Here is a 13399-nt window from a genome sequence, read left to right on the forward strand (position 1 = left end):
TAATGTACGGACTCTCCCCTGATATATACATATACATTAGGTGTTGCAGATCTTCTACCCATTCTCACTGCAAGTGTTTCCTGACTCCTTCCCAGGACAGTCCAAAACTGACTGCCCCAGAGATGTCAACAGAGAAAAGTAGGTCATGTTACTCACTAAATAGTAGCATTCCAGTAGTGGAATGAAGAGCAATTATGTCATCAAATTACCTTTTATACAAGTCCACAATGTTATCCCTTCTTTCAGGGCTATTGAGATGAACTGCACCAACGCTCTCCACCCTGACTCATTCGGGCATTACAGAGAAGCCAAGGTCACCGCCATTAAGCACCACTGGTGGTGGAAGGTGTGTGTGCGTGTGTGCGTGTGGGTGTGTGTGACTGGTTCACTTTCATTAGCTACTGTAAAAGCCATTGACCAGTATACATTGTAGGTCTATTCACGCTCTTAAACACTATATTCATTCAGGTCAACACTGTCTTTGATCATTTGCGAGTGACTACTGATTTCAATGGCTATGTGTTCTTCCTGGAGGAGGACCATTACCTGTCACCTGACTTTGTCCATGTTGCTAAGAGACTTGTTGCTCTCAAGAGGGAGCAATGCCAGGACTGTGACTTGGTGAACATGGGAACATATCAGAAGAGCAGCTTTGCAGCAATGTCCAGTCAGGTTAGTAGTCATGGCTTTTGAGATAGTAGACATTAGCTTTGTGGAGCTGTGTGTGTGTCATTATTGTGTCTTGTGCATGTCCCTAGGTATATAGGTACATGCACTTCCCATCAGTGTAGCTTGTAACATGTTCTCATTGTGATGACAGGCTTCACCGAGTTTATGGAATGCGGGCAAGAACAACATGGGGTTTGGTATGGACCGGTCCACCTGGAACACCATTAAAGGCTGCAGAGAGGTGGGTACTAGGCTAGCAGGTCCCCCCCATAGTTGACATGCTTGTGGTTGAAGATTCGTAATTTCATATGCTTCCTCCTGATACAATGTTCATGCTGACAGAAATTCTGCTCTTATGATGACTACAATTGGGACTGGTCTCTCAACTCTCTTGGAAATACTTGTCTAGGAAAGAAGCTCAAAGTGTTGGTCATGAAAGCTCCTCGAATAATACACATTGGAACGTGGTGAGTGAAAGCAGCCAGTCAGTATTCCGTCTATAACAGTGGTGGGGCTGGAGCCACCCTAAACTAGACCCTCTTTGTCACTTTTACATCACTGTGTAACCAACCCCCCCCCCCACACACACACACACACACCAGCGGGACCCATCATCACCATAAATCCTGCAACGAGGCTGAACAAGCTCGAGTGGCAAGAGAGGGGTTCTCTCAAAACTCCGCCCACCTCTTCCCTGAATCCCTGCAACTGGCTAACCCTCAGTCAATGGGAGCAAGAGCACTCAAGAACTATGGAGGCTGGGGAGATACCAGGGACCATCAACTCTGTCTTAGCTTTGTAACTACTTAGACTGCGTCAGTTTTAATTTATGTATTGTGTTTCTCGATGACATTCAGAATTAAATTTATTTATAATAACACACTTGAATATAATCGGATGTCTAATTATACAAGATTCAGAGTGATCAAACAACATTGCATGATTTAAGAAAAGCATGAATGTGATGTGTGTACTCGTCCTTATGCTCTAAATAAAGTTTCAAATGTTCTGTGTCCTCCCAGCAATGACTGGACACCCTTCTCCCCCTCTGTCGTTGTCCCTCCATTATCTTGTCTACCCACTCACACGTGGCCACAGTGTCCGTCTCTGAGTGCAGGTACAGTTGAGGAATATCCAGAACATCAGACTCAAGGGCAGAGCCTAACAATGATCGTTTTTGATTTCCAATAAGGATTGTAGTAGATATCCCCATGGCATTGGCAATGAGGTAAGTGACCCAGTTGAACCCTCCTTGCTTGTACGTCAGATTAGCAGCTTCAACCCCGGCCTTGATGGAGAACTCAGTAGGTCCGCTATCCATTATGAAGCACTTAGGAACCACGCTTGTCTTGAGTATTGAATCAGACTGAGACCAAGTTTCCAGAAACTTGGGAAACATAGCGTAGCCAGCTCCAGAAAACATGTGAATAATCAACGACAATGGCAGACGTTTGTTTGTACGAGTTTTCTCCATTTCCTCGAGAGTTTCCAACGCAGCACCACATAGTTTATTTCCACTGCTTGTGAAGAGCACGTTTTGTTCATTAGGAGCCAAAGCCACACAAGGGATGCCAAGTTGAGTGTAGATGGTTGAGTACTTCTCAATGACTTTATTTCTAGAGGCCATCCATCCTACCAGTAAAGCCACCGCACCATGCTCACTGGGGTGGCTGGGGGAGTAGACTCTGCCATTATTAGGCAGCTTCAATAGCACTGCTGACGATGTGAAGGACTTGGAGAAGCGTCCAGATACATGTAAGATCTTCTTGGCCAAACTTGAGTTCATTTTCCAATAGCATGCACTGCCTAACAGCCCCACCCCCTTATTTGCATGCACGTACTTATCTTTCACAACGGAACATTACATTGCATATTGCAGCACAGTACATATTAAAGTACATGGAAAATTTTATAAACACAGAACAAAAAGGCACTACACAATCCTACACAATCCTAATAGGTCTAGATGTGGGCATTAACTGTTCAAGTAACTGTCCTCCTTTCTCCCCAGCCTTGTTACAATAGTGTCTGGCTCCCCTGGTCAGCTGAAGACTGTGCAGGTAGCGAGCATACTCCAGAAACACTGCCTCCAGTAGAGCACTGGTTGCTTTAGTGACCTTAATGAGGGACTGGGAAAGACAAGCCTCAGCAAACAAAGCTGCTTGGTCAAAGTGTCTCATGCTGTGGGAGGGAGGTGATAGCATACACAGCTCAATGTACGTATGATGACTGGGTATACCTGTAAAGCATTTCAATGACCTTGATGAAGTTGCCCAATGAGAGCCACACTAGAAGAGCCAAATTCTGAGTGAAAAATACATTATATTAGATATCACTAATTCCAAACCTACCTTCTGACTGACACCTGATGATGCGAGGTGCTCAGCCCATCGAGCAAACGTCTCGTTGCAGTCTCTCTCCTTCTGAGTCACCTTGGCTAGCCAGACTGAGTGATACCATTCTCCATATGTCTGTAGGTAGCGACAGCTGTCCTGACCTTTGTCTATGAGACACAGTAACTGAACACCCTCTGAGAATGAGGGGGGGACGATTAACATCATAGCTTCAGGCACAGAGTCCACACACACCACACACTGAGCTCACCCAAGAGTCGAGAGTTGGCAATGAGGTTAGTGGCCACCAACTTGATGGTGCTCTGAGAGGCTCCTGAAGAGCGAATAGTGGCAGCCAAACAAGCCCTACACAAACACAATACATATACAGTACACAGGCTGGACTATATAGATAACACAGAGACAATACCTGAGTGCATCAGTGTAGTACTGATCACTGGAGGAGTCTGTCTCTAGTAACATCTGAACAGCACGATCAGTCTGCACACAAACCAACACTTTAATGAGGTACTTCCTTCTACCATTGGTACACTAGTAACACTGACCTGCCCCAACAGCATAAGAGAGTCTGCACATCTCCTGGTTTGATCGTACGTCTGTCTCCGACTATCAAACAGTAGCACTCGATTGAGGGCAATCCTCTGCAATATTGTTATATGATCACTCGCTCCAGCTATAAGGGACTGGCTTACTTTATACGTCTTTGCATCACATAGAAGGTCAAAGTTTAAATCTAGAGGGGGTGTGTCATTAACGATTTTCAGTTCTGCCTCGTACATGATACCGTCGACATCATCAAGAGAGGAAGTGGGCGGAGCTTGTTCTAAGGTGTCCCCACCTACATTGTGGACATACCAAATGACATCATCTACCTAACTGTATACCCACCATGCCCATCCCCCTCTGCTATAGGTCCGAGTAGATCGTCCAGACTGGGGGTGTGGCTATGGGCGGGGCCAATGCTCACTGAGGCATCAGAGTCAGGCTGGAATATGTCGTTACTCGGGTTACGGCGATGAGTCTCCTTAAACATCTGTACATGTAGTGAAGAGAAAAATACTTAAAACATAAATTATAGCTAACCCACTCACGTTGTATTGAGGATCCCGTTTCCTGTGTTTCTCCCGTAGCATGTAATAAAGGGCTACCCTCCAGAAGAGCACCTCCCTCAGGTCTCCGTAGAGCCCACCCACCAGTAGACACCTCTCAGCCACACCCAGCCGGGCCTCCAACAAGGCAAGACGATAGTCACTGTACATAGACAAAGGTTGTAGTAAGGTATGTACAAATCATAGAGCAATGAAGTGGCTGTGTAGGGAATGTTGGTCATTAATATTAGGCTACATGCACTTACACAATTAAATGCCTACTATTATGGAAGGGTTTGGGTATATACGTAGTTGATTTACTCTGGCAAGGTGTCCAGTTGATTTCTGACAGCTTTCTCTACAGGACTGTCATGAGTCAAGCTAAAGAGGACAAGTGTACAATACAACTATGACAAGGTATTCAAGATGTGAGCATACTTGTCAGAGTCGAGGCTGTACTCTATCCTCCAAGGCTGATGCTGCAGCAGACACTTGAGGTAGAGGCAGCTCTGAGGGAGGATCACATGAGGACAGAACACTGGAGCTGCAGTCAGAGCACATGTACTGTTCACTATGAATAATTATATCTCATGTGCGTATACTGTAGGAGTGTAGGTTAAGGTTCAAATATGTACTGTATACGTACTAATAAGGTCAAGGGTCAATACTAGAGATACCAGACTGTACCTGATAGCTCTGAAGTGTTGACTGGTGATTGAGAGTGTTTGAGAGAGACCTCACACACACGCACACACCCATCACTGGTGAGCAGGACAACCTTATCAGATGTGGCCCAGTCTGCATCCTCTATAGAGGCATCCTTGGGACCCCACTTGAGCTGACTCAGCACAGTGTCCTGCATGTGTAGTGTTGTAATATAGCTACTGTGTGTGCGTGTATTGTTACTATAGCAACGTGTGTAGTGTACTCACTGAGGAGGCATCTCTGATGTCAAGACGAGAGTTGTACAGAACCATTAACTTTGTGTTACCCTTGCCAGGGGCAAAGCGTAGTTTCTTGACAGCTGCCCTTGGTGTTTCAACAGTCCTGTATATAATGTATAGTGGCCACAGTAGAGTGATGACTGGGGGGGGGGCATGATCTCACCTGGCAGCCTGTGCCTTGGTATCAAAGAAGATGAGGGCTCCATTGACATCTCCTGCCACCATCAGGTCACTCTTCCATGTCAAGCACCCCGGGTTGTTGAGCCATGTCTGTGTGAGATATGATCAGATACGTAACCCATACCAACACTGCTTCGGGCTTACCTGAGTTGGTGCACTGTTGCCTACTTTGACCTTTGACCCATCAATGACAATTTGCCACATGCACCCATTCTCGTCCATGACTGCCAACAGTTCCTTGTTACTTGTCTGTGCAGTACAACACAACTCATGCACATGCACGTGTCAGTACAGTCCCTTACCAGTGAAGCCCTTCCATCAGACGCCCCCATGGCAAGGTCAAAGTCCACCGCTGCTGAACTCTTGCCCAGAGTAAGAGGATCAACCTATGGACAATGAAAAATAATCCTTCCCCATTCTTGTAGATCAGCTGCACTATAATATCTGCATTAAGAGTACGCTGGCCACACCCACCCCACCCCACACACTGACCACACCCACCTTGGGTGTCTTGTGACGGCCATGGTTGGGTATCCAATCAATACAGCTGAAGGATGGAGGGTTAGTCACCATCTCCCGGAGGAACACTCCTGTCTTTGCATCATAGAACTCTAGGGGTCGATTGATGTACTTGACAACCACATAGTTCCTGAGGGACAGGGTAAGGAACTGTATACTGTACACTAGGTCTTACTTGTAGTGTGATATTCTGATGGCATCAATGGCAGTTTGTGGCTGACTAGTTGGTGCATCAGGTCTCTTCAGGAATGTTAGTTTGCCTGTGTGTGTGTGGAGGGGGTGGGTGATATCACTAAAAGTTGCTTATGTACAAAACAAAAACACAAGGGGAATACAAAAATCCCTTGTATACAATAATGTTTATTGTGCTAAATAATTATATTCATAATGTTAAAGGCTAAGGGTCACTGCACTGCTAGTGCTAAGGTCATATACTCAAGCACAGATAAACACCATGGAAGGATCTAAAGTTGCAAAGCGACCTCAGAACAAGCTACTGAAGCGACTATTAGCTCAGCCTAAGCTACCAACAGCCAAAAAACCACCTCGGAAGCCAATTGAAGATCCAGCCATCACAGAAAGGAGAAAACGTGAGACAGAGTTCATCAACCTTCACAGCAAAGTGGTCCATGATGACGAATATCTGGCTAGTAACCTCAACCTAACAGAGTGCAAGACTGAGGAGCCTGAGAGATGCTTACTGGTCATCACTAACAAAACACTATGCTCCAGTGGAAAGTTTCATCTAGTGTCAAGATACAGGCTGGTTCTCTCTGGTGATGGCAGCTACTTCATTCAAGCTTTCCATCGAACTATTGAAGAGGGGACAGTTGCAACACCTTCATCATTTCAGCAACTCTGTGAGAAAATTGCCGACCAAGAAAACTATAAAATGTGTCCAGGACTACCAATGGAAGAGTACAATGAATACTCTAAAGTGATCAATCACGATGAGACGAGAGTGCTGAGTGTGGATGCACCAGTCCCACACGTTGAGTCCCCCAAATGTCATCACCTCCACATAGGCACACGCCACATGGCCAAGGCAGTGAGGAAAGATCCTGAAATGATTTGTCAGGAGTGTATTAAACTACGAGGCAGTTTACAGAGAAGTGTTAAGAGGTTTTCTACAACTGGCTCTGCAACAGGGAAAGAGTTATGACCACAAACAAATAGAGAGCTACAGAAAAGACTGACTGAGTAACCATCATGCATCATGTGAACTATTTATAATTATACGCTTTGTTTTGTGTTTACCATACCCAAACTGCAAAATTGCTTTAAAAAAAAGTTCCATTCCAATTCGAACTTACTGATTGTACGTATACACACATATATACACATACTTCTGTTCTTAGCCAGCCTCTAATAATATTTGTTGTGTAGAAGAATGTAAATAGTTATAAATTACGTGGTAACACTCACCAGTTAGTATATTAGTGACGGCCACCTCGTTGCGAACATGTCCGGCAGAATTGGGGTTAGTGTAACCATAGGAGGCAAACAAGGTCTGGTGGATCCACTCAATGCCACTGCAGCAAACAAGAGTGGCTACAATACACGTAGGAAGCATGTGGTGGACAGTAGCTACACAGCATGTGGTGGACGGTAGCTACACAGCATGTGGGGGACGGTAGCTACACAGCATGTGGTGGATGGTAGCTACACAGCATGTGGTGGACAGTAGCTACACAGCATGTGGTGGACAGTATAGCCAGACTCTCCTTATGCAAGGTTAGAGCGTGTACACATGTGGGTGGGTGGGGTTGTATGTGTGTGGAGGAGCTTACTGCACAGGACACGAGTGAATGGAGAATTCTTTAGTGAACACTCTCTTGGCCAGGTTGAACACCAGCACACTGCCATTGCTAGTACCCACTGCCAGTAGGGGAGCATACGTGAGCCAGTTCCTTGTAGTGAGGGGGGGACTCATTCGCACCACAGTGGGTGTGCCTGTGATCCCAGTCCATAGTCTACCCAACGTCAGCTTGAGGGAGAGCAGACCAAACGTTGAGGTACACCCTGGGAGTGGGGGAGTCAGAACATGTGCAATGGTGGAGAGAGAACACTAGAACCTGTACCTTCTGGAGGGGTGAACCACGTGGGTGCTACAGTCTGATCGAGGGAAATCCCCTGCCCACGATCTGCCCCATATCCTTCGTCCTCCTCCCCCACTGTCACGAGGTCCACACCCCTCACAGTGTGGGCGGTTAGGAGGGTGGGAGAGAGCGCCTGACCGTACACGCCCACTTGCTCAAACTCAGTCTCCCAGAACAAGATACGGCCTTCACTAGTCAACACAGCCACCTAGTAGCAGAGATAATAAAAACTGAATACCGTGGCCCAAAAATACCACGCCTAATTTAACAGTTGAAAGTTTAATTCACAGAAATATTATCCTCAGAAGGTCTTTTTACAGCTATTCGCAGAATTTTTGGGCCACGGTATTCAGTTTTTATTATCTCTGCTACTAGGTGGCTGTGTTGACTTAGTGATGACTCACAAACCTCTTTCTCAGTACTAGGGCAGAGAGCTCCAGAATATACTTGACAGCTTTTGCTGATTCGTAGTGGCTCTGAGTGGCCGTGTGCCACATATCGTACCTCTCTTGACTCCACCCCTCCAATGGGGGACTGGGGGTGGGGCAGATCCTGCTGTTGATTCACTCTCACGCTCACACAACCGTTCTCGTGCAAGCAGTAGAGGATGTCCCGCTGTGTGCAGGGCAGGAGGCGATGGAATGGAGAGGCACTTCTCTCCAGGGCTATCATCCCGATGGCTTGCTGCATCTCGAGGTCCACTACTGTTATATCCTTGGAGAACATGATGAACAGACGATGACGCACGGCCGGGGAAAATACCAGCTGCACTGATTCTGAGAAGTGAATCGTCTCCTCACCTCTGCTTGCGTGTGTGTGTGGGAAATCAATGTGGTAGCCGTTAAGTAATAAAATAAGAGGCTCTGGGGGAGCAGTGTGACAATACTGTACACTGTACCTGAGTTGATCTCCAGCTACCAGACGTCGTTGCAAGTGGGGAGGGGCTTTCCCCCTACAAGAGAGAGGTGTGGCAGTGTCACTAGCTGTCAGGTAGAACTTCTTCCCCCCTCCAGTTGGGTTCCGGCCAGGGTTGAAGTCATTGATGAAAATGAGGCAGTCCGTGGATTGCACTGTGCGTGTGTGTGTGTGTGTGTGTGTGTGTGTGTGTGTGTGTGTGTGTTGTGTGTGTGTGTGAGTACATGAGCTATATTTTATGATTGACCCTTGAACTCACAAACAAGATCATCTGGCTTGAAGGGGTTGAACAAGAAGGCATGGATGCTCTCAGTGAATGTGAACCGACTGACTTTAGTGCCTGTGTCAGCGTTCCATACTGTCATGGTACTGGGAGCTACTAGCACTGCCAGCAGGTTCCTACAAGAGTCCTGAGGAGGGGCAAACCTTGACTCTATAGTCATACAGACATACTGTAGGGGAGGGTCTGTGTCTCCTCCAGTGTATGTATACATCATCATCTCTTACATTGACAGAGAGCCATTGCAAGTCTACTAGAGTCTTAGTGCCCAGGGAAAACTCTGTGTAGACACTACCGTCCCCAACATCCCAGATGACACACACACAGCTCTGGTCCACTGACGCTAGCTTGAGAGAATAGGGAGAGTTGAGAGAGTGATGGTGGGTAGTGGGGGCCCAGCGAACCTGTGTGTGTGTGTGTGTGTGGGGGGGGGAGGGAGGGGGAGTATGTGTGCGTGTGTGAAGGGGGAGTATGTGTATGTGTGTGAAGGGGGAGTATGTGTGTGTGTGTGGAGGGGGAGTATGTGTGTGTGTGTGGAGGGGGGTATGTGTGTGTGTGTGAAGGGGGAGTATGTGTGTGTGTGTGTGTGTGTGTGGAGGGGGGTATGTGTGTGTGTGGAGGGGGGTATGTGTGTGTGTGTGAAGGGGGAGTATGTGTGTGTGTGTGTATGTGTGTGTGTGTGTGTGTGTGTGTGTGTGTGTGTGTGTGTGTGTGAAGGGGGAGTATGTGTGTGTGTGTGTGGAGGGGGAGTGTGTGTGTGTGTGTGTGTGTGTGTGTGAAGGGGGGTATGTGTGTGTGTGTGGAGGGGGAGTATGTGTGTGTGTGAAGGGGGTATGTGTGTGTGTGTGTGTGGAGGGGGAGTATGTGTGTGTGTGTGTGAAGGGGGAGTATGTGTGTGTGTGTGGAGGGGAGTATATGTGTGTGTGTGTGGAGGGGGAGTATGTGTGTGTGTGTGTGTGTGTAAGGGGGAGTATGTGTGTGTGTGTGTGTGTGTGGAGGGGAGTATATGTGTGTGTGTGAAGGGGGTATGTGTGTGTGTGTGAAGGGGGAGTATGTGTGTGTGTGTGTGTGTGTGTGGAGGGGGGTATGTGTGTGTGTGGAGGGGGGTATGTGTGTGTGTGTGAAGGGGGAGTATGTGTGTGTGTGTGTGGAGGGGGAGTGTGTGTGTGTGTGTGTGTGTGTGTGTGAAGGGGGGTATGTGTGTGTGTGTGGAGGGGGAGTATGTGTGTGTGTGTGAAGGGGGGTATGTGTGTGTGTGTGTGGAGGGGGAGTATGTGTGTGTGTGTGAAGGGGGAGTATGTGTGTGTGTGTGGAGGGGAGTATGTGTGTGTGTGTGGAGGGGGAGTATGTGTGTGTGTGTGTGTGTGTGAAGGGGAGTATGTGTGTGTGTGTGTGTGGAGGGGAGTATGTGTGTGTGTGTGAAGGGGGTATGTGTGTGTGTGTGAAGGGGGGTATGTGTATACTGTAATCAGCTGGCGGTGATATGTTATTATGTCCTCACTTTGACAACGTTGGTTTTGTGATGTGCGAGTGTCTGCAGAGGCTGTACACTTGTCGGCTCTATCACCACTACAGTTGTGTAGCAGCCATATGCAAGCAGACCCTGCCAACCCCTACAGTCAGTGATCATACATGTCATTATATGTACTAGTACTGACTGTGCAGTAGCTCACCAGTCTAAAGCTGACTGATTCTGGAGGTGTAGAGTCCCCGGGATAGTGTGAGGAGATACCTTTATCTGTGTAGTAGTTACAGACATAGCTAGCTAGCTCTGGCTAATCCACTGCAGTCAACATTCAATCTTTTTGGTTTCTATTTAGAGCACAGCCTGTCAAAATGACCACGCCCCCTGTGATTCTGAGAAAGCTTGGAAGAGTGAGCTACAGCAAAGCTCTAGCGCTGCAGCAATCACTCGCCCACAAGTACAATACAGTGCAGCCAGAAGAGGTAAGAGAGTGTGTTGACGGTGCTCTGAGCTGAGTAAACTGTGATGTCATGCACAAGGTTGCTAGATTAATTTCTATTTAATGCGCATTTATTCCATTAAGAGCCCACCCTCCTGTACAGCCTATAGGGGAGTTATTGCTGTGTGAGCATGATCCAGTCTACACCCTTGGCCTACGAGAGAGAAAGACCAAGTGTGATGAGGAGAGACTGACCATATTGGGTGCTCAAGTACACAAGGTATGCATAAACCATTGTTACTATGCTCTCCATCACACGTGCAGACACGTCGAGGTGGTTTAACCACCTTCCATGGACCTGGGCAGCTGCTAGTCTATCCTGTCCTCAACCTGAGAGCTCTCAAGGTGGGCTCGTCATAACCATCACACTTACCTGTTTCTCAATCTGCAATATGTGGATTGAATAATTATACATGTACACTGTGGTTCAATGTAATATCAGCTCATATTTGGTTCAGCTTGGAGTGAGGGACTATGTGAGGTGTTTGGAGAATTCTGTAATCAGAGGATTGGCTGAATTTGGAGTGAATGGATTCACTACTGAGAATGTCGGAGTGTGGGTGAAGGGAGGCGAGAAAGAAGAGAAAAAGATATGTGCCATTGGTATGTGCTGCACTACATTTAGGCCATGGTTGGTTTTTAGTTTTTGAGGTACAATTAGTTGTCATAGTAGCTACGTAGACTTCTTGTTTGGGTGATCAGGTACCTAGTTATCACGTCTTGTTGTACTCCATGCAGGCATCCAGGTGACCCATGGTGTGTCCTATCATGGCCTGGCTCTCAACTGCTGCACTGATCTCTCCTGGTTCTCTCACATCATTCCATGTGGTCTAGTGGGCAAACAGATGACCTCTCTCTCCCAGCTCTGCACTAGAACTGTCTCTGTGGAGGAAGTCAGTCCTGTACTGGCAGCTAGTCTAGCAGACACTATAGGATTCACACTTATACACTAGCCACTCAGTCTGTGTGCACAAATTAATGTCTTATTATTATTATTATCAAGTTATGGTACATATAATTTTTGTTCATAAAAAAAAAAAGTTCCAAGAGTTGATTTGTATAGTTATATGCATAAAAAATATTCTATGTCTCAACATGTTGGAGGTCTTGTTGGGTACTAGGAGGTCGGAGGGGGTGTGTCAGGTCCCTGCATGAACAAGCATGAACATGGGATGGTGTTGGTATGTTACATTATTGCACTCACAGTGTAGAGGTTGTTCTGCTTGATGTAGTCAATGACTGAGTCAGGGATTAGGTGCTTCACACTCTCTCCCCTCCGAATACTGCGTCTGTGTGGGTGTGTGTGGTGTGTGGGTGTGTGTGGTGTAGAGGGTGTGTGGGTGTGGAGAGTTTTAGCTTGACAATATCACATCAATGATTGTATCACCTGATCTTAGTGGAGCTTACATCATTTGGAATCCAATCAGTCACTAAATCGATATTGTTCTAGAGGAGAGAAATGATTTTAATACACAAGCGTTACACTAATAAATAATTACACTTACCTTGAGGGGGAATAGATCATCTGACTTGTAGACAAACTCCTCAGCATTATGACCAAACCGAGAGATGACTACAACACCAAATTTGCCCACAATTGTCTGAATCTGAAACAGAAGAATTACAGTCAACATTGGCAGAGTGGTGTAGTGTACATACATCCTCTGGAGACCACAGTCCTGGGGTGGCAAAGGACTCTAATAGATCTGCTCCACAGAGAAGCTTTATCTTCTCCTGACCACCTGACTGTGCAGTGGCTGTCTCTTGCATGTGCTCCATTAGTTGGCGGGTGGGAGTCCAAGCTGCTTGATCACACTCCCAGGTGTCTAACCTGTACAAATGCAGTATATGAGAGCACTTCTGGAGCTGTTCACCCACTTGATCCAATTGGACCCTTGCAGAGCCAGCTCCACCATTGCCTTGCGGTGTGAACAGTTGACCAGCCCCTACAGTACAGAGTATAATGACATAGTGCCATGGCTACTGATGTGCGCACACACCTTCTTTTTGTAGGCATCGTGGACAATAGATATGATCCCTCTGTCAACATGGTAGCGACCAGAGTTATTGAGGTAGTCACGAGCCAGCTCTACATAATTATTCGAGTTTTATCAACATAATTATTTCCAGCTTACCAAACATTCTCAAGTGTAAATTGGTTATGGGGCTCATTGATCCACACAGGGCCAACACTACACGTGTTTTAGACATACTCTCCTCCTCTGCAGACCCTTCTCCGTCTAGTCTGACCCTCTTCCTGCTTGGTTCACTGGAGTCCATTCCTGATATGATCCTGGTAGCTGCTGTTACATGTGGATATGATAATTTTGTGGTCTGGGACAGGAAACCAGCCCCACCCCCAAAGAGTCATTGTTCCCAGGCCGATG

General features: G+C 46.8%; 6 protein-coding genes across 6 annotated transcripts; 3 read left to right on the forward strand and 3 right to left on the reverse strand.

The window, feature by feature from the left end:
• Positions 1-40: 40 nt before the first annotated feature.
• LOC135332238 (alpha-1,6-mannosyl-glycoprotein 2-beta-N-acetylglucosaminyltransferase-like) lies at positions 41-1547 on the forward strand (the record flags this gene model as incomplete). The annotated part of the gene is given in 6 exon segments (XM_064527613.1): positions 41-138; positions 247-346; positions 469-672; positions 821-910; positions 1012-1136; positions 1272-1547. Coding segments are annotated over 6 exon segments (825 nt in total), but the record flags the coding sequence as incomplete, so codon positions are not given.
• LOC135332246 (transmembrane protein 53-A-like) lies at positions 1517-2498 on the reverse strand. Its single transcript, XM_064527622.1, has one exon. It carries the CDS (start codon positions 2453-2455, stop codon positions 1595-1597), a length of 861 nt encoding a protein of 286 aa, XP_064383692.1. The 5' UTR covers positions 2456-2498; the 3' UTR covers positions 1517-1594.
• Positions 2499-2525: 27 nt separating this feature from the next.
• LOC135332229 (WD repeat-containing protein 11-like) lies at positions 2526-10939 on the reverse strand. Its single transcript, XM_064527593.1, has 27 exons — positions 10722-10939; positions 10550-10661; positions 9276-9452; positions 9028-9178; positions 8752-8923; positions 8262-8655; positions 7836-8061; positions 7545-7776; positions 7180-7286; positions 5930-6014; positions 5737-5884; positions 5538-5621; positions 5380-5484; positions 5219-5325; positions 5044-5158; positions 4799-4967; positions 4550-4655; positions 4433-4492; positions 4115-4274; positions 3912-4056; positions 3716-3861; positions 3569-3664; positions 3433-3503; positions 3274-3368; positions 3021-3199; positions 2909-2973; positions 2526-2850 (listed from the first exon to the last, which is right to left on the reverse strand). Exons 1-27 carry the CDS (start codon positions 10805-10807, stop codon positions 2613-2615), a joined length of 3831 nt encoding a protein of 1276 aa, XP_064383663.1. The 5' UTR covers positions 10808-10939; the 3' UTR covers positions 2526-2612.
• LOC135332250 (uncharacterized) lies at positions 6153-7062 on the forward strand. Its single transcript, XM_064527626.1, has one exon. The coding sequence runs from the start codon at positions 6209-6211 to the stop codon at positions 6914-6916; it is 708 nt and encodes a 235-aa protein (XP_064383696.1). The 5' UTR covers positions 6153-6208; the 3' UTR covers positions 6917-7062.
• LOC135332252 (octanoyl-[acyl-carrier-protein]:protein N-octanoyltransferase LIPT2, mitochondrial-like) lies at positions 10884-12106 on the forward strand. The gene is made up of 5 exons (XM_064527628.1): positions 10884-10995; positions 11116-11232; positions 11277-11357; positions 11471-11615; positions 11751-12106. The coding sequence occupies exons 1-5, from the start codon at positions 10885-10887 to the stop codon at positions 11963-11965; spliced, it is 669 nt and encodes a 222-aa protein (XP_064383698.1). The 5' UTR covers position 10884; the 3' UTR covers positions 11966-12106.
• Positions 11976-13355, reverse strand: LOC135332249 (nicotinamide/nicotinic acid mononucleotide adenylyltransferase 1-like). Its single transcript, XM_064527625.1, has 8 exons — positions 13148-13355; positions 13013-13101; positions 12891-12958; positions 12672-12843; positions 12518-12619; positions 12400-12458; positions 12217-12301; positions 11976-12159 (listed from the first exon to the last, which is right to left on the reverse strand). The coding sequence occupies exons 1-8, from the start codon at positions 13290-13292 to the stop codon at positions 12130-12132; spliced, it is 750 nt and encodes a 249-aa protein (XP_064383695.1). The 5' UTR covers positions 13293-13355; the 3' UTR covers positions 11976-12129.
• Positions 13356-13399: the final 44 nt, after the last annotated feature.

The sequence above is a fragment of the Halichondria panicea genome, chromosome 2, assembly GCF_963675165.1.
Source record: "Halichondria panicea chromosome 2, odHalPani1.1, whole genome shotgun sequence".
Lineage (NCBI taxonomy): Eukaryota > Metazoa > Porifera > Demospongiae > Suberitida > Halichondriidae > Halichondria > Halichondria panicea.